This window comes from Colobus angolensis, unplaced genomic scaffold (genome assembly GCF_000951035.1).
Source record: "Colobus angolensis palliatus isolate OR3802 unplaced genomic scaffold, Cang.pa_1.0 Scaffold120, whole genome shotgun sequence".
NCBI lineage: Eukaryota > Metazoa > Chordata > Mammalia > Primates > Cercopithecidae > Colobus > Colobus angolensis.
This window is the reverse complement of record NW_012113142.1, coordinates 2,441,071-2,461,837: the sequence shown is the minus strand read 5'-3', so window position 1 is coordinate 2,461,837 and position 20,767 is coordinate 2,441,071. Positions and strand designations below refer to the sequence as shown.

Below are 20,767 nucleotides of genomic sequence, written 5' to 3'. Positions count from 1 at the left end.
AAAAAAAAAAAAAAAAAAAAAAAAAAAAAAAAAAAAGTCTGTTTTTTAAACAACGAAGTTTTCAGGATCTAAACTTACACTTAACTTTTAAATCATTCTTACCCTTTTATATCTTACTTTGGCATCACAGAAACGATTCTGGCGGAAAAGGTAATTGCCAAACTCCCGTTCTGTAGCTGCCACTTTAAGGACCTTCTGAAGTGGATATTGGTCTTGCTGCTCCTGAGGACCAGAGACAGGAATACTCAGCAGGGAAACCCAAAAGCCATAACACCACAAGCAAAGTGTTAGTACACATGAGCCCAGGAGTTCGAGACCAGCCTGGGCAACACAGTGAGAACATGTCTCCATTTAAAAAAAAAAAAAAAGTAATTGAAAGAAAGAAGTGTTACTACAGCTGTGAGCTCTTCTTTTTCAGATCATGCACTTCTGTATACAGCCTTCTGTGTTGGAGTCACTTCTGAATCTGACAGGGGCCACACAGGTGTTACAACCGGTCCCATTTTACACACTAGAGCCAGAAGGAAGTCTGCTTCTTCAGTCTTCCCCCGATGTTCTCTGAGAAAGCAGTCTCCCAGGGAATTAGAAACTGATGGAGCTTGCCAAGCACAGAAGTCAGTGCTCAAAACCACTATTTGGCCACCAAGCATCAAACAGGTCTTGGTTTGCTCAGGGCCCTCCCTGGTGGTCTTTATGGTCGTGATGCTCTACCCTGGCCATCTTCAGAGTCACCCATAGAGCCTCTTTGGTCCCGGCCCCACTCCCACAGATCCTAAACCAGTACACCACAGGTGGGACCAGGCATCTGCAAGAAACTCTAATCTTGGAAGGATGAAAAAAGGGTGAGCTCCCTCACTTGGAGTGCTGACAATTTAGCTGGAGAGATACCATGTGAAGATATAAAACCTGGGAAGGACCTCTAAGGCCACAGATAGAGTCAGTGTGAGATGGCATGATAAAGACAGTGCCTGTGACTGCTGACGGGGTCAGAAGCCCTGCATCTAAGGGACAGGGTTAAGTGAAAGGCTACAAAGAGGAGGCAAGACTTAAGTGGTAAGGACAGTGGCCATACATTCCAGTTTGCCTGGGACTGTCTCAGTTTAAACCCGACGTCATGGGTAACCCCTCCAGTGAATAGCCCCTTTTACTCTCACCTGTGCTGGGCTGGACAATCAATTATCCAGTCACCCTAGTTATGAGCTACCAATGCCTGCCTTGCTGGAAACCAAATAATGACGAAAAGCAAGTGCTGTCTCACAGGGAGAACTAGGCAAAGGGTGACCAGAAAATCAGTTCAAACCACAAATCCTTAAACTCACAGCCTTACCTCGCCCCAGCGCATTTATCTACACATGAGAGCTATTACTAAGACAAACACAGACTAGGAAGCAGAGGAACGCCGCCACCATCGCACAGGTGCTGCGGGGGGACCCTGGAGCGGACAATCAGCAGCAGGGCAGGCTATCTAGAAGAATTACCAAAAACAGCAACCCGTTCATCTCTCTGTAAAGTGCTGACATCTGTGCTTTGGAACTTACAGCTGAGAGAGCACAAAACTTGTCCGACTCAGCAGAGTCTAGGAAGTCAAGCAGCTCAATCTCGAACAGGACAGTGGTGTTTGGGGGGATTAAGGGAGGGCAGCCCAAAGTTCCATAGGCGTAGTTCGGTTTGAACAGAAACCTGGCCAGCTCTCCTCTCCGCATGCTCAGAAGACCCAGCTCCATGCCCCACAGTGTAATATCTGTAAGAAGACACAAAGAAGGTGAGTGAAGCTTGCTCAGTATCCTGCTCAATGCTATCAGTTTCTTCCCCTTCTAAGTCAGCAGTACTTTGGCTTCCATGTCTCCCTCACACAGTTCCCTCTTCCTGCAATGTCTTCCTCCTGAGCCTATGCCCAGCTTCTACCGATAGAAATTTTATTCAAACTTCCGGGCTCAGTTCAAATGCCCCCTATTGCAGAAAGCCTTCCCTGAACCTCCCAGCTAGAATTAATCATGCCTCCATTAAGCAGACCCACAACACTGCTTTCACCTCCCAGGCACTCATCTGATTCTACCAAGTGAGCTGAGTGCAGGTCAGTCTCCTCCACTACATTGTGAGGTCCTTAAGGATGGAGATGTTCTAATCTTCTCAGTACATCCTCTCTTTTCACCATGTATTGTGAGAAGTAAGCATTCGATCGATTTTTACTTAATAAATGAACAAAGAAACATTCCCAGTGGTTAGTTAAGTCAGAGTGCAAAGATAACTTGCCTGTTAAGCCATCTCACAAATGCCCAGGTCTCAAGGGGAGAGAACATGGCTGTTTCACCAAAACTCAACCTCAGCAAAGTCAACTCAAAGAACCTGTGCTCTGAGCAGACTTCCCAGCCTGAGGTATTCTGCCTCATCTCGCCCCTAAACAATCCCTTCTTCTCCAGCTCCCACTCTGAATTTACCCTCTCCAAGTTTCATTAGCCGAGGAGTTTTCCTAAAGTAATTAGAATCGAAGGGTCTGTCCATGTGTTCCAGGTATCCAGAGTATTTCACTAGGATAGAAGAAAGAAAGTAAAGAAAATGGACCCAAAACACCCATGCCTCCATAATATCCAGTCTCATTATCACACAGAAACAACACGATCAGATGAGCTTAAGCTGCCCGACACCCTGAGGTACAGGAATAAATCTTCTCTCTGCATTTTGGGTGCCTGCCCTTCGGCTCAGAGGTTCAAGAGCTTCGTGGAAGCATCACGCAAAGGGGACATAGGGGTCCCTAGCTTTCCTCTTAAACTAATTCAGGCCAGAAGCAGCGGCTCACACTTGTAATCCCAGCTACTGGGGAGGCTGAGGTGAGAGGATCACTTGGGTCCAGGAGTCTGAGACCAGCCTGGGCAACATACAGAGTCCCCCATCTCTACAAAAATATTAAAAATTAGCCGAGCATGGTGGATCGCGTCTGTAAATCCCTTATTTGGGAGGCTGAGGCTGGAGAATCACTTGAGCTCAGGAGGTGGAGGCTGCAGTAAGCTATGATCGCACCACGGCACTCCAGCCTGGACAACTCAGCGAGCCCCCATTTCAAAACCAAAAATCCACTTCAAACAAAGCATTTCCAACCCCATTAAATGCTTTTTGAAAATGTGGCCTCTCTTTCCCCAACAGAGAGTGCGATGACATGGATCCTGCGGACAAACCGCCCCAGGGCACACCTAGCACCGAAGCATCAGGCGCCACCAGGTCTCCAGCTCCTTCTCGGATGACATCCTTCAGCACGCCCTGGTCCCCCGAGATGTCCAACATCCTCTGACTTAACCGCTCGTACAGGGACTGGTGGAGAATGAAAGCCAGGTGTCAGAGCCTCAGACCCACCCGGCCACCCCTCGTCATTGACGCCCCGAAACGTCTGGGCCCTCACCTGGCCGGGGGCGTCGTCCCCTTCCAGGACTCCCTGGTTTAAGGCGCTTTCCCCCATGTCCTTGCTGCCCCCACGTGGCGTGAGCCTTCAGCCTGGTGCGCCCCGCTGCCCTCCCTAGCTGTGACTTTGGTTCCGAAGCCCCCTTTATACCCGGCAGACCCTACCGATGGCGGCATTCCATTCTCGGGCCACGAGAAGGCACTCATCATTTCGTTCCAACTGCCGCCAACCGCCCTGGCTCTCGCGAGCTCTGGAACTACTTATGCCGCGCCGTGAGGTGCGAGGTGCGGCCGGTAATGGGAGCGCACGAAACGTGATGGGACACGTAACGCGACCACGCAGGGCACGTTGGGCACGTGCAGGGGCGTGAGGTGGTGGCACAGAATGGGAGCGTGCAGAGCATGATGGGGCACGTGAGGGAGCGCGAGGCAGGGCCCGTAGCCGGAGCGTGCGGGGCATGATGGAGCACGGACGTTGGGGGGTGAGGTGGGGCACCTAATTGGAGCGCGCGGGGCATGATGGGGCACCTAACTGGAGCGACAGAAAGCATGATGGGGAACTTGTAGGGGCGTGAGGCTGGGTACGTAATGGGAGCCCGCGGGGAATATTGGGGCACCTAAGGAGCACGCAGAACATGATGGGGCATGGGTGCATGGTGGGGCACACAGTGGAAGCGTGTGGGGCATGATGGGACACATGGCGAGGCCGTCAGGGCACAGGGGAGCACTTTTGGAACACGTGACAGGGCTGCCGCCCTTGAAGGAACCCTCGGAGTGGCTGCGTGGTGGGGCACGTGGGGCGGGTTCAGGAAAAAGGATGCAGCATGTGATTGCAGGGCAACCTGGTGAGGACATGAGAGCCATCTGCCACCAGCAGAGTTCAGGGCTCCCAGCTGTGGGTTGCTTCCACCTTCTTCCACTTTCCTTCTTCCATTGTGTTCTGGAGAAATTTAGGCCCAGACGAGACACTGATTGACTGATTGATTGATTGACAGAGTTTGGCTCTGAGCCCAGGCTGGAGTTCAGTGATGGATCTCAGCTCACTGCTGTCCCCACCTCCTGGGCTCAAGAGATCCTTCTGCCTCAGCCTCCCCAGTAGCTGGGATTACAGATGTGCACCACCAGGCCCAGCTAATTTATTTTTCAGTTTTTAACTTGTTGGAAAGATGGTTTGTAGCTTTGTTGCCTAGGCTGGTCTTGAACTCCCGACTTCAAGCAATCCTCCCGTCTTGGCCTCGCAAAGTGCTGGGATTATAGGCGTAGGCTGTAGCCAACTTTCAATACTGCCCCAATTGGGAGTTAAGTTTCCAACACATGAAATTAGGAGGATACATTCAAACCACAGCAATATACCATGACCATAATATTCATTAACTGTGTAACAGGCCAGGTGTGGTGGCTCACGCCTGTAATCCCAGCACTTTGGGAGGCCAAAGCAGGTGGATCACTCGAGGTCAGGAGTTTGAGACCAGCCTGGCCCACATGATGAAACCCCATCTCTACTAAAAATACAAAAAATTATCTGGGCATGGTGGCGGGCGCTTGTAACCCCAGCTACTTGGGAGGCTGAGGCAGGAGAATCACTTGAACCCGGGAGGTGGAGGTTGCAGTGAGCAGAGATCACACCACTGTGCTCCAGCCTGGGCAACAGGAGTGAAACTCTGTCTTAAAAAACAAACAAAACCTGTATAGCAGAGTGTCATTGATTTTCTAAACATTGAAAGACTTCACATTAAAAAAAAAAAAAAAAAAAACTCACAATTCAATATTATTGAGTGAAAGAAACCAGACACAAAAGAGTACATTCTATATGATGCTGTTCATGTGAAATTCAAAAACAGGCCACATGACAACATGGTAATAAGGACAGTGGCTGTCCTTGTTAGGAGTTATGACTGGGAGGAGGCAGGAGGGAGCTTTCTGGAAACACTACATCTTGCTCTTCAGCGTGTGTGTACGTACAGCAGGTGTTTATCAAACTGTGTGGTTAAGAGTTGCACACTTGTATATGTTATACCTTGATTTTAAAAATCTTAAAAAAGGTACCTTCAAATCTCTTTAAAAAAAAAAAAAAAAGAGGCCAGGCTCGGTGGCTCACACCTGTAATCCCAGCACTTCGGGAGGCTGAGGTGGGAGGATAAACATCAAGTGTTTATCAAGCTGTGTGGTTAAGATTTGCACACTTGTATATGTTATACCTCAATTAAAAAAATCTAAGTGGCCGGGCGCAGTGGCTCACGCCTGTAATCCCAGCACTTTGGGAGGCCGAGGTGGGCGGATCACAAGGTCAGGAGATCGAGACCATCCTGGCTAACATGGTGAAACCCTGTCTCTACTAAAAATACAAAAATTAGCCAGGTGTAGCGGCGTGCGCCTATAGTCCCAGCTGCTGGGGAGGCTGAGGCAGGAGAATGGCAAGAACCCAGGAGGCGGAGTTGCAGTGAGCTGAGATTGTGCCACTGCACTCCAGCCTGGGTGACAGAGCAAGACTCCATCTCAAAAAATAAAATAAAAAATAAAAAAGAGGCCAGGCTTGGTGGCTCATACCTGTAATCCCAGCACTTTGGGAGGCTGAGGCAGGAGGATTGCTTGAGCCCAGGAGTTCAAAACCAGCCCAGGCAACAAAGCAAGACCCCTGTCTCTACTAAAATAAATAAAACAATAAAATAAAAAAATTAAATAGATCGAACCATCATCTGCCAGTTTGTATTAGAAAAAAAGAGAGAGAGGGAAGGCTGGGTGCAGTAAGGCTCATGCCTGTAATCCCAGCACTTTGGGAGGCCAAGGAGGAAGGATTGCTTGAGCCCAGAAGCTGAAACCCAGTACCTACAACATTTTTTTAAAAAATTAGCTTGGCATGGTGGCATGCGCCTGCAGTCTCAGCTACTCAGGCAGCTGAGGTAGGAGGTTGGCTTGAGCCTAGGAGTTGGAGGCTGCAGTGAGCTGTGACTACGCCACTGCACTCCAGCCTGGGCAACAGAGCAAGATGCTGTCTTGCCCTGCCCCCCAAGCCCCTCCCCGCAAAAAAGGAGAGTAAGAGCAAGAGTTTGAGATTCAGAAAGAACTGTTTCCCAGCACCTGTCTGCTCCTGTCAGGGTCGTGAGGTGTGGACGGTGTGTCCAGTTCCTCTGTTTCTGCCCTTCCCCCACAGCGGCCAAGGCCAGCACCTGAATGTTATCAGAGCAGGCCCAACAAAGGCTGCCTTCCCAGTCCCGTGATATAACCCAGTTTCCACCTGATTCTGTTGACCTTGGGGACACAGGAGTGTTGCTGGGAAAGGGGAGGAGAGAAGGGGCAGAGACCAGGCAGTGGTGCAGGCGTCCAGCTGCACTCCCCACTTCTGTCTCTGTACCTGCTGTTTCCCTGCTGGGAAGAAGAAAAGGCTGAGCAATCTCTTGATCCATCTGGATGAGTGATGCTAGCCTGAGGCCGTAGTGGGAGGCCCAGCAGATCCTGAGAAGCCAGGTATTCCAATGTTGGGCTCTCCCTGGGGGCTGCTGGTGCTTTTCCTGTCTCATTGACAAGCTTTAGTAGGGGAGCAGGTGGGAGATCAGGGTAGAGGCCTTGTAGGTTCCAGGCTCTCTAGAATTACCTGGGAGTGTCACCTATAAATGTAGAGTTCTGGGTCTCACTGGAGACCTCTTGAAGCACTTTTGAAGGTGGGCCTCTAGATCTATTACACCTATGCTTTCAACAGTTTCTCAAAAGTTTGGGAACTGATCTGGAAGGTGGAGAGCTTGCCTGGGTTTTGCTGTCCAGTTCTAGGTCCAGATGCCTGCTGGGGCTGGACCTTGCATTATTAGTGTCATTGCAAATGACCCTGCAGATGGCCCCTTTCATGCTTGTCTCCAAATCTGAGTAAAAAATGTAAACACACACACACACACACACACACACACACACACACACACGTGTATCTTCAAGGGACCAGTTTTTTCATTGCAGTCTTTTGTTTTACAGCTGGGGAAACTGGGGCCCAAGGTCATATGGGTTAGGACTGGGATCCAGGACTGAAAGTGTTTCCTCTAAAATTCTGGTGCTCCTTAGGGTTGAGGGTGGTGGGTGAGTGCTGGACAGAGGGAGGGGAGAGGACAGGACTGAGGACCGATGCCTGTGTTTCATCCCGGGCAGTGAGTGTGGATGGCTTGGCAGGTGAGCCTGCCGGAGCTGGAGGACCGGCTTCAGTGTCCCATCTGCCTGGAGGTCTTCAAGGAGCCCCTGATGCTGCGGTGCGGCCACTCCTACTGCAAGGGCTGCCTGGTCTCCCTGTCTTGCCACCTGGACGCCGAGCTGCGCTGCCCCGTGTGCCGGCAGGCGGTGGACGGCAGCAGCTCCCCGCCGCCCAACGTCTCCCTGGCTCGGGTGATCGAAGCCCTGAGGCTCCCTGGGGACCCAGAGCCCAAGGTCTGCGTGCACCACCGGAACCCGCTCAGCCTCTTCTGCGAGAAGGACCAGGAGCTCATCTGTGGCCTCTGCGGTTTGCTGGGCTCCCACCAGCACCACCCGGTCACGCCCGTCTCCACCGTCTACAGCCGCATGAAGGTGGGGAGCGACGGTGCAGCGGGGCTGGCGGGGTCCGCGGGGACCGGATCCTGTGCTCTCTGGCGCCATCACCTGGCACCAAAAGCATCCAGCTATCCTCGATTTCCCTCCAGCCCTGCCCTGGCGCATTCATTCCTTAGCATTTGAGCGGCAGCTCAACCCAGGTGCCGAGGATTGAAGCCACATGCACAGGATGGGGAGCTCCCTGGTGTCACGCGCTCACCCCCCTTTTTTTTTTTATTTGCAGTTCTGGTTGTTTTTATTCTTTCTCTCTCTTCTCTCTCTTTCTCTCTCTCTCCCCCTCCCCCTCTCTCCCTCTCCCTCTCTCTCTCTCCCCTTTCTCCCCTCTCTCCCCTCTGTCCCCCCTCTCTCCCCCCTCTTCCTCTCTCTCTCTCTTCCCCCCCCCTTTCTTTTTCTTCTTTCTTTTTGGAGACAGCGTCTCACTCTGTTGCCCAGGCTGGAGTGCAGTGGTGTGATCATGGCTCACTGCAGCCACCGACGCCTAGGCTCAAGCAATCCTCCCACCTCAGCCTCCCCAGTAGCTGGGACTACAGGTGCACACCACCATGCCCAGCTCATTTTTCTATGTTTTGTAGAAATGGGGTCTTGTTATGTTGCCCAGGCTGGTGTTGAACTCCTTGGCCTCCAACAATCCTGCCTGGGCCTCCCAAAGTGCTGGAATTACAGGCATGTGGCACTGCCCTAGGCTCCTTGTTTGTTTCTGGACACTCCCCTGTTTGCACTCTCTAGTGCATGAGGATGGGGCCTTCATTTTGTCCCCTGGTGTATTTCAGTGCCTGGAGCCATACCTGGCACACTGTAAATGTCCAAAATGCTGAATCAGTGAATTCCTGCCTTTGTAGGCCATCACCAAACCTAGCAGATCATTCTTTAAGATGAGTAATAGTAATACCTGGCTGGGTGTTATATATATAAACCACCTGTTATAAAACACGTGGCTGGGTGGCTTATGCCTATAATAACAGCACTTTGGGAGGCTGAGGTGGGTGGATCACTTGAGTCCAGGAGTTTGAGACCAGCCTGGGCAACATAGTGAGACCCTGTCTCTACAAAAGTTTCAAAATTAGCCTGGTTGGCCGGGCGCAATGGCCACTCCTGTAATCCCAGCATAAAGCTGGAGGGAGCATGGGTGGGGGCAAGATAGGGCCAGCGAGGTAAGCTGCGGCCAGGGTTTGGAGAGGCCAGTGTGACCCAGGAAGGGATTTGGAGTTTATTCACAGGATGAGGGAGCAAGGTGGGGGCTGGAGGGTTTGAAGCCGGTGGTGATGTGCTCAGATCCCTCTGGCAGAGGGGAGCTTTGAGGGTGAGGCAGAAGGACAGCAAGAGATGAGGGTGCCAGGACCTAAGTCGGTGGGAACTGGGACAAAGGCCTGGGGCAGACCAAAGACAAATCTCGAAAAGAAAAAAACCCTGACAACTGTGTGTGGCAAGGAGGGTGAGGGACGGGGAGGTTGACTCCAGCTCTGTAATCTCCCCTTGCACAGATGAAGTGATCGCAGGGAAGGATCTGTCATGGGCAGGTGGAGCAGGAGGTGCCTGGGGATGTGCAGTCAGGGTGGGGGGCGTGTAGACCAGGACAGCGATGCGGCTCAGGGCAAGAGGTCACTAAAGTCCCCTTTGATGGAGAAGACCAGTCCAGGAGAGTCTACATAGTGATAAGGGAAGACATCGATGATGACCCCAAGGGGTACCAGGCTTAAAATCTGGATTGAGCGAGAGAGAGCCCTGAAAAAGGGATAGAAAGAATCCTCAGAGCAGCAACACTGGCTGAGTGTGGCCTCCCGGAAATCAGAGAGAGCACTGAAGGAGGAGGTCACTTGTGTGAAATATCTCTGAGGACTGAAAAGTGTTAGATGTAGCAGTAAGAACTGATTCTCTTGGCAAGAGCAGGTTTAGGGGAGTCTGGAAGGTGGATGCCAACTGCAGGTGAGGAAGCTGACTTTATGTTTTATTAGTTGATGGGAAAGAGGGAGGGAAACAGGCTGGGAGCTTGTCTGTCCTTTGTGGTTAGGATCCAGCGGCCCAGCTTGGGTCCCTGTTTTAGATTTGGGCTTAATTTTTTTTTTGGAGAGACAGGGTCTCACTATTTTGTCCAGGCTGGACTCAAACTCCTGGCCTCAAGTGATCCTCCTGCCTCGGCCTCCCAAAGTGTTGGGATTCCAGGCATGAGCCACTGCACCCAGCCAGATTTGGGTTTTGATGATCCCAAGGCTCTTCTCTGCTGCAACACAGAATGTAACTAAATTGCACTCATTTATTGCCCTCTTTTGGGTGTTCCTGTTGCCTCCTGTTTATTGAGATCTTGAGATGCTCGATTGATGGGTGCATTGATTTGCATAACTTAGTTCCTGTCACTGGGAAGGAATGAGTCCCGTCTGTCTGCCTGGGGAGGGTGGCATTGGAATGCCCTTCTGGGGCCACTGTGAGATGTTCTGAAGCCTCATTCTCCAGAGCAAGGACTCTGTCCATTTATGCCAGCAAGTGCTTTGTTCTTTACCCAACTCCCTTCCTGAAAGCCCCTTGCAGCTCTCTGGTGCTTGGGCAAGATCCAAGCCAAAGATTCCGTACACTGCATGAGTACAAACCAATGGGTGCTGTGGTCAAGTCATGGAGTAGCTGGTGGTCCAGGAGTCCCGGTTGGCACCCCCAAAGCTAGGCCAGATTTGGGGCCAGGGCAGTCCAGGAGAAGTGCATTTATGTCAGCCTGGGGAGGTTGCAAATCCATGCTGTGTCCAAGTCCACCAGGAATGGATTCAGGTGTTTATAGGCGTGGGGATTCATCAGGTTTAACCCAGGCCTAGGTAAGAAGCACTGGCCCTAGAATTAGCCTCACCTGGCGCTGGCCTTTTGGTGATGGCTCCTGATTAAATACCCACTAATTCAGGATCTGCTGGTGACCACAGAGTCCATCTGGTGGGTCCCCTACAGGCAGCATTCAATCCAGGAATTGCCAGCATCATATGGTGACTTCCAGTAGCTGTAACATTTAGTGACTCTCTCCATGTCATGCAGAGGGGTGACATCGAGACCCTGTTATGCCTGGGAAGTTCCTGCTGTCAATGCAGAATATTCTTAAAAAAAAAAAATTTAGAGATGGGATCTCACTATGTTGCCCAGGCTGGTCTCAAACTCCTAACCTCAAGTGATCCTCCCATCTTGGCCTCCTAAAGTGCTGGGATTACAGGCATGAGCCACTGTGCCCAGACTAGAATATTCTTGAATTATTTTATCTTATCTTATTTTATTTATCTATTTATTTTTTTGAGACAGAGTCTCACTGTGTCACCCAGGCTGGAGTGCAGTGGCATGGTGTCAGGTCACTGCAACTTCCGCTTCCCAGGTTCAAGTGATTCTCGTGCCTCAACCTCCCAAGCAGCTGGGACTGCAGGTGTGCACCACCACACCTGGCTAATTTTTGTATTTTTAATAGAAATGGGGTTTCACCATGTTGGCCAGGCTGGCCTCAAACTCCTGACCTCAAGTGAAGTCCTGTCGCAGTCTCCCAAAGTGCTGGAATTACAGGCATGAGATACTGTGCCTGGACTATTCTTGAACAATTTAACCTGTTTTGGACTCAAGGATACTTGGGTGGCTCTGGTTCCCACCCTGGTTTCCCTGGGAGTGCTTGTGGCCATTGGGATACTCCCAAGAACGTGACCCAAGGAGCTGAGAGGAGGAGAGATCAGTTGCTCATGGGGCCACGGCCTATTGCCTCCAGGAGGAGCTCGCAGCCCTCATCTCTGAGCTGAAGCAGGAGCAGAAGAAGGTGGATGAGCTCATCGCCAAACTGGTGAACAACCGGACCCGAATTGTCGTGAGTGCCCTTCCCTCTGCCCCCTGCCTGGGACCGGCCACCTTCACTTTCCTGTACAGCTCAGTTCTCATTGGTCCTTTACAGAAAACCAGGCCTTCCATAGAAAGACAGAGCTCAAAGCATTCCGGGGCAGGGTGGGGAAAGTGCAAATCCTCTCAGGGGAATTCAATCCAGTTGTTGTCAGGACTGGCTCCAGGTTGGCTTTTGCCCTCTGTGTCCTTGAGACTGAGATAACCCAGGACTTGAGTCCCAGGGGGTAAACAGCTCAAAGCATGGGTGTGACTCCTCTGCCCCTGTGCCACCTGTGTCTACTTGACCTTGCCAGCCTGTCATGGTGCCCTCCCAGTACCTGGGTGCATAGGCATGGAGAGGCTGGCAGTCCTGGGCCCTAGGCAGATCTCCCGAAATAAGAGGCATATGGGGCTGGGAGGTGTGGAGCCCCGGCCCTGGAGGTGGCTGTGAAACAGAAACAGGAGCTGAGCAAGATGCAGGAGCACTGGGCATCCCTCATTTACCCTCCTCACCCTTGCGCAGCGGGCGGTATCAGCCCTGCCTGGTGGAGGCAGAGCTCAGGGTTCTGCAGGGAGTTCTGGCTCCCTCACAGCAAAGCCTGCTTGCCCGGGGCCTTCCTGCTTTCCTTCAGGTGTGGAACTCTGTGATAAAACAAAATCTTACATGCACATTTGATAGCTGACATAGGCAAAGTGGGGTGTGGTGGCATGCATCTGTAATCCCAGCAACTCAGAAGGCTGAGGCGGGAGGATTGCTTGAGGCTGGGAGGTCGAGGCTACAGTGAGCTATGATCATGACAGTACACTCCAGCCTGGGCAACAGAGTGAGACCCTGTCTCTTAAAAAAAAAAAAAATTAAAACATGCCAAAGCAGAGCCACTCCATTTGAAATGGGAGCTGGGGTCACCCTCCCCCTGGCCTTCTCCAGGGCTCCCCAAGCATGGGGTGAACTCCCTGCCCAGCGTCAGGCCATGCAGCCTCCCCTGGGTCTCAGGTCCCAGGACCAGCCCAGTCAGGAAGGTCCTGGGGACCCTGAGGCCAGCCAGACAGAGCCTGGCAGCTTGGCTGTGACTCTGCAGTGACCAGCCCTCCCTGTCCCAGAATGAGTCGGATGTCTTCAGCTGGGTGATCCGCCGTGAGTTCCAGGAGCTGCACCACTTGGTGGACGAGGAGAAGGCCCGCTGCCTGGAGGGGATAGGGGGTCACACCCGTGGCCTGGTGGCCTCCCTGGACATGCAGCTGGAGCAGGCCCAGGGAACCCGGGAGCGGCTGGCCCAAGCCGAGTGTGTGCTAGAAGAGTTCGGCAATGAGGGCCACCACGAGTTCATCCGGGTGAGTGGACAGGGGGGTGTCCTGTCCCCATACCCGCCAGGGTCTTCCCCTTCCCAACAGTGCCCTGGCTTCGCACCTTCTAGCCTTAACCTCCCTCTCTCTTGCCTTCCAGAAGTTCCACTCCATGGCCTCCAGGTAACAACCTTGGAGAGAGCTCAGCCAGGGTCTGGTGGCTGCAGGCACAGGCATCTCAGCTCCACTGGTTCCTCCATTGGCTTAACCAGCGCCTCCCAAGCAGTTGCCCACAGCTGACTCTATAACTGATCCTGGGGAAAACAGAGGAAAGTCACATCCCTACCTTCAAGGGTCTCGTAGACGAGTGGGGAGGCAGATGGTGAACTGTGGGTACCTAGAACAGCAGAAGTTCACTCAAGCTACAGAAATACTGAGGAGGGTAGCTCATGCCTGCAATCCCAGCACTTTGGGAGGCCAAGGCAGGAGGACTGCTGGAGACCAGGAATTCGAGACTAGCCTGGCCAACGTAGTAAGACCCCATCGCTACAAAAAATACAAAAATAGAAAAAATTAACTGGGCCTGGTGGCATGCGCCTAGAGTTACCACTACTCATGAGGCTGAGGTGGGAAGATTGCTTGAGCCCAAAAGTGTGATGCTGCAGTGAGTCGTGATCATGCTACTGCATGATCCATCCTGGGTGACAGAGTGAGACCCTGTCTCAGAAAACAAAACAAAACACTAGAGGAGGAGCAGGTGTCTGGGGGGCCTGGCAGAGAAGGGCCCAGGACCCGAGTTTGCCAGGCAAGCCAAGGGAACGGTCCTGTAAAAGGGGGAGTGGTGTGCAGACTCTGGTTATGAGAAGTTCAGGGTGGCTGGGTGTAAGGCAGGATATAAGGAGGAGTGGGAGCTGGGAGAGGTGGGAAATGGCCAGAAGCAACATCCAGGAGCGCTGGCCATCCCTTGCTTGCCCTCCTCACCCTTGCGCAGCAGGCAGTATCAGCCCTGCCTGAAACTTGCTCTGCAGATTGTGGGAAGAGAGTGGATCCATGTTCTAGACCCAACAAATGAACACGTGCAGTTCCCACGCCTTCCTCACTCCCTGTTTTTGGGAGACTCCTTGTTTCTCACATTTATTTAGTCTTACATGTCAGGAGACATGAGTTTAAATGAAGGGACAGAGGCTGGGCAAGGTGGCTTACGCCTGTAATCCCAGCACTTTGGAAAGCTGAGGCAGAAGGATGACTTGAGGTCAGGAGTTCAAGACCAGCCTGGCCAACATGGTGAAACCCTGTCTCTACAAAAAATACAAAAATTAGCCAGGTGTGGTGGTGCATGCCTGTAATCCCAGCTACTCAGGAGGCTGAGGCACAAGAATCGCTTGAACCTGGGAGGCAGAGGTTGCAGTGAGCTGAGATCACGCCACTGCACTCCAGTCTGGGTGACAGAGTGACACTCTGACTCAAAAAAAAAAAAAAAAAGACACATTACTTGGCCCCCATAATTGGTTTCTGATTGGCAGATCTGGTATGGGGTCTAAGAACCTGCATTTCTGCCCATTTCCCAGGTGGACCATTGGCTTTCCACTGGGAACAGGTTGGACCATTTTCCAACCAACACTGCTGGTCCCCAAACCTGCACTCTGAGAAGCACCACTATAGAGCGTTTCCCCTTCTCGGAAGGAGATGGGTCCTCTCTGAAGGGCTGTGCAGAGGAGGGGACGATGGGCATTGATGCGCATTGTGACTGCAGTCCTGCGCTGTGAATCTGGCTGGGCAGACGTAGATAGGATGGAGGGATGGGGTGCCACATGATACATTGCTCTCTTGTACTGTGTACTGTCACCTGCAGAGCAGAGCTGCCACAGGCCCGGACCTTGGAAGGCGCATTCAGCCCCATCTCCTTCAAGCCAGGCCTCCACCAGGCTGACATAAAGCTGACTGTGTGGAAAAGGCTCTTCCAGAAAGTTCTGCCAGGTGAGGCCCTGACCCATCTTCCTTCCTGAGGGCTGCCGCCCAGGGCGGGTAGCAGTTCATTGATTGTATCAGAGAATAAGCTACAGAGCACTCAGACGGAGGTTTGCGGAGGGTCCTGGTGAGGACATGGGACTGAGTTTCTGAACAGCTTGGGTTCATGCTCACTTCATCCCTTCCTAGCTGGTGGCTGGGCAAGTTGTGTCACTTCTGAGCCCCAGGTTCCTCATCTGTAAAGTGGGGCTATTAGCACCCACCCAGCCAGGCTGCAGAGTTTGTATGTAGACATACGTGTGTTGCAGTTTAGTGCTTCATGAATGATATTAGGTTGGTACAAAAGTAATTGCGATTTTTGCCATTACTTTTAAAAGTAATATACTTTTTGGCTGGGCACAGTGGCTCACACCTGTAATCCCAGCACTTTGGGAGGCTGAGGAGGGCAGATCTTCTGAGGTCAGGAGTTCGAGTCCAGCCTGGCCAACATGGTAAAACACTGTCTGTACTAATAATATAAGAATTAGTCGGGCATGGTGGCATGCACCTGTAATCCCAGCTACTCGGGAGCCTGAGGCAGGAGAATCACTTGAACCGGGGAGGCGTAGGTTGCAGTGACTTGAGATGGCGTCATTGCACTCCAGCCTGGGCAACAAGAGCAAAACTCCATCTCAAAAAAAAAAAACAACAAAAAGTGATGTCCTTTTAAAAAATGTCTTCCTACTCGAAGGACAAGTGGCCTTAAAAGTAATGGCAAAAATCGCAGTTACTTTTGAACCAACCTATTAGTTCTTGCTCTCTGTCGAAAACAACTCAAACACATGTCATTCCTTTATTACTAGCATGCTGTTTTGTACATAAGGGAGATTGCTAACAGAGTGATTTCATCCACCAAAAGCAAAAATAGGGTTTGTATAAAAGAAGGGGCTGGGCGCGGTGGCTCACGCCTGCAATCCCAGCACTTTGGGAGGCCAAGGTGGGAGGACTACTTGAGGCCAGGTGTTCAAAACCAGCCTGGGCAACATAGTGAGATGCCATCTCTACAAAAAATAATTAGTGGGGTGTGGTATCATGTGCTTGTGGGCCCAGCTCCTGAGGAGGCTGAGGCAGGAGGATCGCTTGAGCCCAGCAGTTGGGAGGCTGCAGTGAGCTATGATCGCGCCACTGCACTCCAGCCTGGGCGACAGAGGAGACCTCATCAGTAAGAAAGAAAAGAATGAAGGAAAAAAAAGGAAAGGAAAGGAGGAAAGAAATTGCAGTTTGTGAACTGTGAATCCTGTTCGTACATTTAACTCAGCAGTGTGCGCTTCACCCAGTTTAGTGGTAGGTTCTTTAGCCTTTGTCTTTTCGAGCTTGGCAATGTGAGCCACAGACTTGGGACCCAGGACACTGCCTCCCTAGTGACGGCGGATCTCATCACCTCCGTTGTCATTGGTCCTGACAGCTTCCACCAGCGTGGCCAAAGCTCCTTTGTCTTCCAAGTTCACCTGTGTGAAGGCGACGGTGGTGCAGGTCTTCCTGGGGACTAGACGTCCCAGTCTTGCCTTCCCCTTGATGATGCCGTCAGGGACTCCATTGTACAACACAGGCGCGGGCAGGAAGACAGCCAGCTTGATGGGACCCAGTTTGTGTGGAGTCACCACCAGCCGAGCCTTTTTTTTTTTTGAGACAGACTCTCTCTCTGTCACCCAGGTTGGAGTGCAGTGGTGTGATCTCAGCTCACTGCAACCTCCGGCTCCCAGGTACAAGGGATTCTCCTGCCTCAGCCTCCTAAGTAGCTGGGACTACAGGCGCGTGCCACCATGCCCGCCTAATTTTCATATTTTAGTAGAGATGGGGTTTCGTTATGTTGGCCAGGCTGCTTGTAAACTCCTGGCCTCAAGTGATCCGCCCGCCTCAGCCTCCCAAAGTGCTGGGATTACAGGCGTGAGCCACCGCGCCGGGCCCGGCTGAGCCTTCTTGTTCTCCACCAAGGTGGTGACGGTGTTAATTCCTGCTCCAAGGACAGGTGGCCTCTTAGTGGGGACGTCCCCTTTGCCGGCAGCTTTCTTCTCAGTCAGGACCGACAGTCTCTGCTTCTTGTCTTTGCCTCTGGTCTGTACTTGTGGGCCAGCTTAAGCAGCTGGATAGCTGTTTGGCGGTCCAGGGCCCAAGTGAACTGGTTAATAGTGGGAGGCACTTTCAGCCACTTATAGAGGATGGCTGTCTGCCCCTGCACCCTGACCGAGCGGGACCATTGCACAAAGCGGGCGAGGTCCCTTTTGGCCTGGAAGTCCTGTCCAGGGCCAAAAGTCTTAGGCCTTTTCTCAAACAGGGGATTCACCACTTTCTTGGCCTCCTGCTTCTTCATACCAGCAGAGGCCAGAGCCACCTTCTCCCCCTTGGCCTTCTTTCCTTGCGGCATCTTGGGCGGCAGGAAGTGGGTGGGGAAGGCGGGGGGCGGGGGAGCACATTTCACATTTCTGGGGTAAACAGATCAGCTGGTAGCTAGCAAAAAGCTCAGGTGGGCTAGTTTGTCCTTGAATAGGCTGACTAGCTAGCAAATCCAACAGCTGCAGTTGTTATGGGTTCTCCAGAAAACCCTGAGGGCTGAGCTGTAAGCTCATGGGACAGGTGTCTTCTGGATCCTTCCCACAGCACCTCTGCCTCAGGCAGGTGGGCCAGAATCCCTGAGCCCAGTGTCCATTTCTTTTTCCAGCCACCTCAGCCCCCGACAGCCCACCAAGCCACTCCCTTTTATATAAACCCTGCTTTTGCCTTTGGTGAATGCCATCAGTCTGTGATTGATCTCCCTTATGTAAAACTTCATTCATTCATTCATTCATTCATTCATTCATTCATTCAGGGAGCAGCCCTGTACCAGCCCCTTCTAGGTCCTGGGGATAGAGAAATGAGGAAGACACAGCCCCTCTCCTTGGGGAGCTCAGGGCCTCTGTCAGCCTCTGTGGGCGGGGTCTGCTGCCCTCCACGTTGCCTCACAGGCCCTGTGTGATCTCCCTCCCAGCCCCAGAGCCTCTCAAGCTGGACCCTGCCACTGCCCACCCACTCCTGGAGCTCTCCAAGGGCAACACGGTGGTGCAGTGTGGGCTCCTGGCCCAGCGGCGCGCCAGCCAGCCTGAGCGCTTCGACTACAGCACCTGTGTCCTGGCCAGCCGCGGCTTCTCCTGCGGCCGCCACTACTGGGAGGTGGTGGTGGGCAGCAAGAGCGACTGGCGCCTGGGGGTCATCAAGGGCACAACCAGCCGGAAGGGCAAGCTGAACAGGTCCCCTGAGCATGGTGTGTGGCTGATCGGCCTGAAGGAGGGCCGGGTGTACGAAGCCTTTGCCTGCCCCCGGGTGCCCCTGCCCGTGGCAGGCCACCCCCACCGCATTGGGCTCTACCTGCACTATGAGCAGGGCGAGCTCACCTTCTTCGACGCTGACCGCCCTGATGACCTGCGGCCGCTCTACACCTTCCAGGCCGACTTCCAGGGCAAGCTCTACCCCATCCTGGACACCTGCTGGCACGAGAGGGGCAGCAACTCGCTGCCCATGGTGCTGTCCCCGCCCAGTGGGCCTGGCCACCTCAGCCCTGAGCAGCCCACCAAGCTGTAGGGCCACCCAGGGTCCTGCCGGCCCACAGGCCCATCCCACAGGGCACCAGGGACTCACGGGCTTCTGGGTCCCAAGGTGGTATCTTCACTGTTCAGGAAGATCTTCAGGCCTGTGTGTCCCTGGAACATGTAATGATAGGGAACAGGACCCCATTCCCTTTGCCATCAGCCAGGGGTGTATTTGTAAACGTCGGCCCCCAGGCCTCGGCAGCCACGGGACACACAGAGCTCCCCATGGTCCCGGCTAACCACGCTGTCTGCGCAGACGCTTCCAGCTGAGGGCAGAAATAGTCCCATGTATACTTTTTCCTTATTACTGTGAACTTTCAACTACTATCAAGGATAATAAATTTGACATTATTTCTTTCTCTTTCAATGATTTGCAAATATTAGTTGCTGTACATACATATTGCTTTATGCTTCAGTCTTTTTTTTTTTTTTGAGATGGAGTCTCACTGTGTCACCCAGGCTGGAGTGCAGTGGCATGATCTCTGCTCACTGCAACCTACACCTCCTGGGTTCAAGTGATTCTCCTGCCTCAGCCTCCTGAGTAGCTGGGATTACAGGCGTGCACCCCACACCCAGCTAATTTTTGTATTTTTAGTAGAGATGGGGTTTCGCCGTGTTGGCCAGGCTGGTCTCGAACTCCTGACCTCAAATGATTCACCAGCTTTGGCCTCCCAAAGTGCTGGGATTACAGGCGTGAGCCACCATGCCCAGCCTCAAGTCTTTAGTTTTAGAGACAGGATCTCACTCTGTCACCCAGACTGGAGAGCAGTGGTGCAATCATAGCTCACTGCAGCCTGGGCTTGAACCTCATGGGCTCAAGCAATCCTCCTGCCTCAGCCTCCTGAGTAGCTGGGACGACAAGTGTCTGCCACCATGCCCAGCTAATACTTAAATTTTTAGTAGAGACGGGATCTTGCTATGTTACCCAGGCTGGTCTGGGCTTCAAGCAATCCTCCCACCTTGGCCTCCCAAAAGGCTGGGATTACAGGTGTGAGCCACTGGGCCCAGCCTCCCATACCCCTTTGACTCACCATACGACAGGCTAAGTGGGTTCTGGAAGCTCCAGGGTAGCCCTGTAACCAAGATGCTGGCTCTGGCCACTGGAAGTCAAACTGCGTGCACAGTCCAGTAAGAAGGCCTGAGGGAGCCTAGCAGGGGCAAACAGCAGCCCTTAGCCTCCCCACGGCCCGGACTCTCCTCCTGCCTCTCCTTGGTCTCCTTCGAGGATTCAGCCTCTCCTCCTCGCCACTCATGGTCTGAGGGTCTCCAGGCTCCTCTCCTGACTGTCTACACCTCCACACCCACGGCTCCAGTCATCACTTCCACAGGGATGACTCAGAAGTTCCCTCTCCAGGAGACTCGTCTCTTACATGCCACATCCACTAGCGCTCCAGCCATTCAGCAGCTCCACCTGGACGTCAAGGGCATGTCCCAAACTGCACTCATGATCTTCCCTGCCCTGTGGCTGTGGTGTCCTGTGGCTGCTGTAACAAATAACCACAAACTTGGTGACTTTAAACAACAGAAATATAATCTCTCATGGTTTTGAAGGCCAGACATCCAAGATCACGATGATGGCAAGGCCGTGCTCCCTCTGGAGACTGTGGTGGAAAACCTGCCCCTTTCCTCTTCAGCTTCAGGTGGTGGCGGCCACGCCCTGGTGTTTCCTGGCCTGTGGCTGCATCATTCCGATCTCTGCCTCTGTCTTCATGTGACCTTTTCTGTATATGTCAGTCCAATCTTCCTCTGCTTCTCTCTTGTTTTTGTTTTTTTTTGAGACAGAGTCTCTCTCTCGTCATCCAGGCTGGAGTGCAATGTTGCTCTCTCAGCTCACTGCAACTTCTGCCTCCCGGGTTCAAGCAATTCCCTTGCCTCAGCCCCCTGAGTAGCTGGGATTACAGGCATGCACCACCACACCCAGCAAATTTTTGTATTTTTAGTAGAGATGGGGTTTCACCATGTTGGCCAGGCTGGTTGCGAACTCCTGGGCTCAAGGGATCCACCAACCTCGGCCTCCCAAAGTGCTGGGATTGCAGGTGTGAGTCACTGCGCGTGGCCTTTCTCTGCCTCTCTCTTATAGGGATACTTGTGATGCCACGTAGGGCCTGCCCAGATAATCCAGGATAACCTTC

General features: G+C 52.7%; 2 protein-coding genes across 4 annotated transcripts in view; one reads left to right on the top strand and one right to left on the bottom strand.

Moving 5' to 3' along the window:
• Nucleotides 1-3,721, bottom strand: part of FKBP6 (FK506 binding protein 6, 36kDa) — a 36,530-nt gene extending 32,809 nt beyond the window's left edge. Inside the window, exons 1-5 of one of the 3 annotated variants that reach the window (XM_011930365.1) lie at nucleotides 3,559-3,721; nucleotides 3,189-3,306; nucleotides 2,439-2,528; nucleotides 1,539-1,741; nucleotides 103-222 (exon numbers count right to left, since the gene is read on the bottom strand). In XM_011930365.1, coding sequence (XP_011785755.1) covers nucleotides 103-222; nucleotides 1,539-1,741; nucleotides 2,439-2,528; nucleotides 3,189-3,306; nucleotides 3,559-3,603 — 576 coding nt within the window. In that variant the 5' untranslated portion in view covers nucleotides 3,604-3,721. Of the gene's footprint in view, nucleotides 1-102; nucleotides 223-1,538; nucleotides 1,742-2,438; nucleotides 2,529-3,188; nucleotides 3,307-3,394 lie in introns of all 3 variants that reach the window. The other 2 variants (XM_011930360.1, XM_011930375.1) reach the window with 2 other exon arrangements.
• The window catches only part of TRIM50 (tripartite motif containing 50), a 98,450-nt gene extending 79,454 nt beyond the window's left edge, over nucleotides 1-18,996 (top strand). Inside the window, exons 2-8 of the mRNA XM_011930385.1 lie at nucleotides 3,144-3,666; nucleotides 7,516-7,935; nucleotides 11,675-11,770; nucleotides 12,883-13,113; nucleotides 13,226-13,248; nucleotides 14,918-15,042; nucleotides 18,038-18,996. Of these exons, the coding sequence (XP_011785775.1) occupies nucleotides 7,534-7,935; nucleotides 11,675-11,770; nucleotides 12,883-13,113; nucleotides 13,226-13,248; nucleotides 14,918-15,042; nucleotides 18,038-18,627 (1,467 nt within the window). The 5' untranslated portion in view covers nucleotides 3,144-3,666; nucleotides 7,516-7,533 and the 3' untranslated portion in view covers nucleotides 18,628-18,996. The remainder of the gene's footprint in view (nucleotides 1-3,143; nucleotides 3,667-7,515; nucleotides 7,936-11,674; nucleotides 11,771-12,882; nucleotides 13,114-13,225; nucleotides 13,249-14,917; nucleotides 15,043-18,037) is intronic.
• The last annotated feature ends 1,771 nt before the right edge of the window (nucleotides 18,997-20,767 follow it).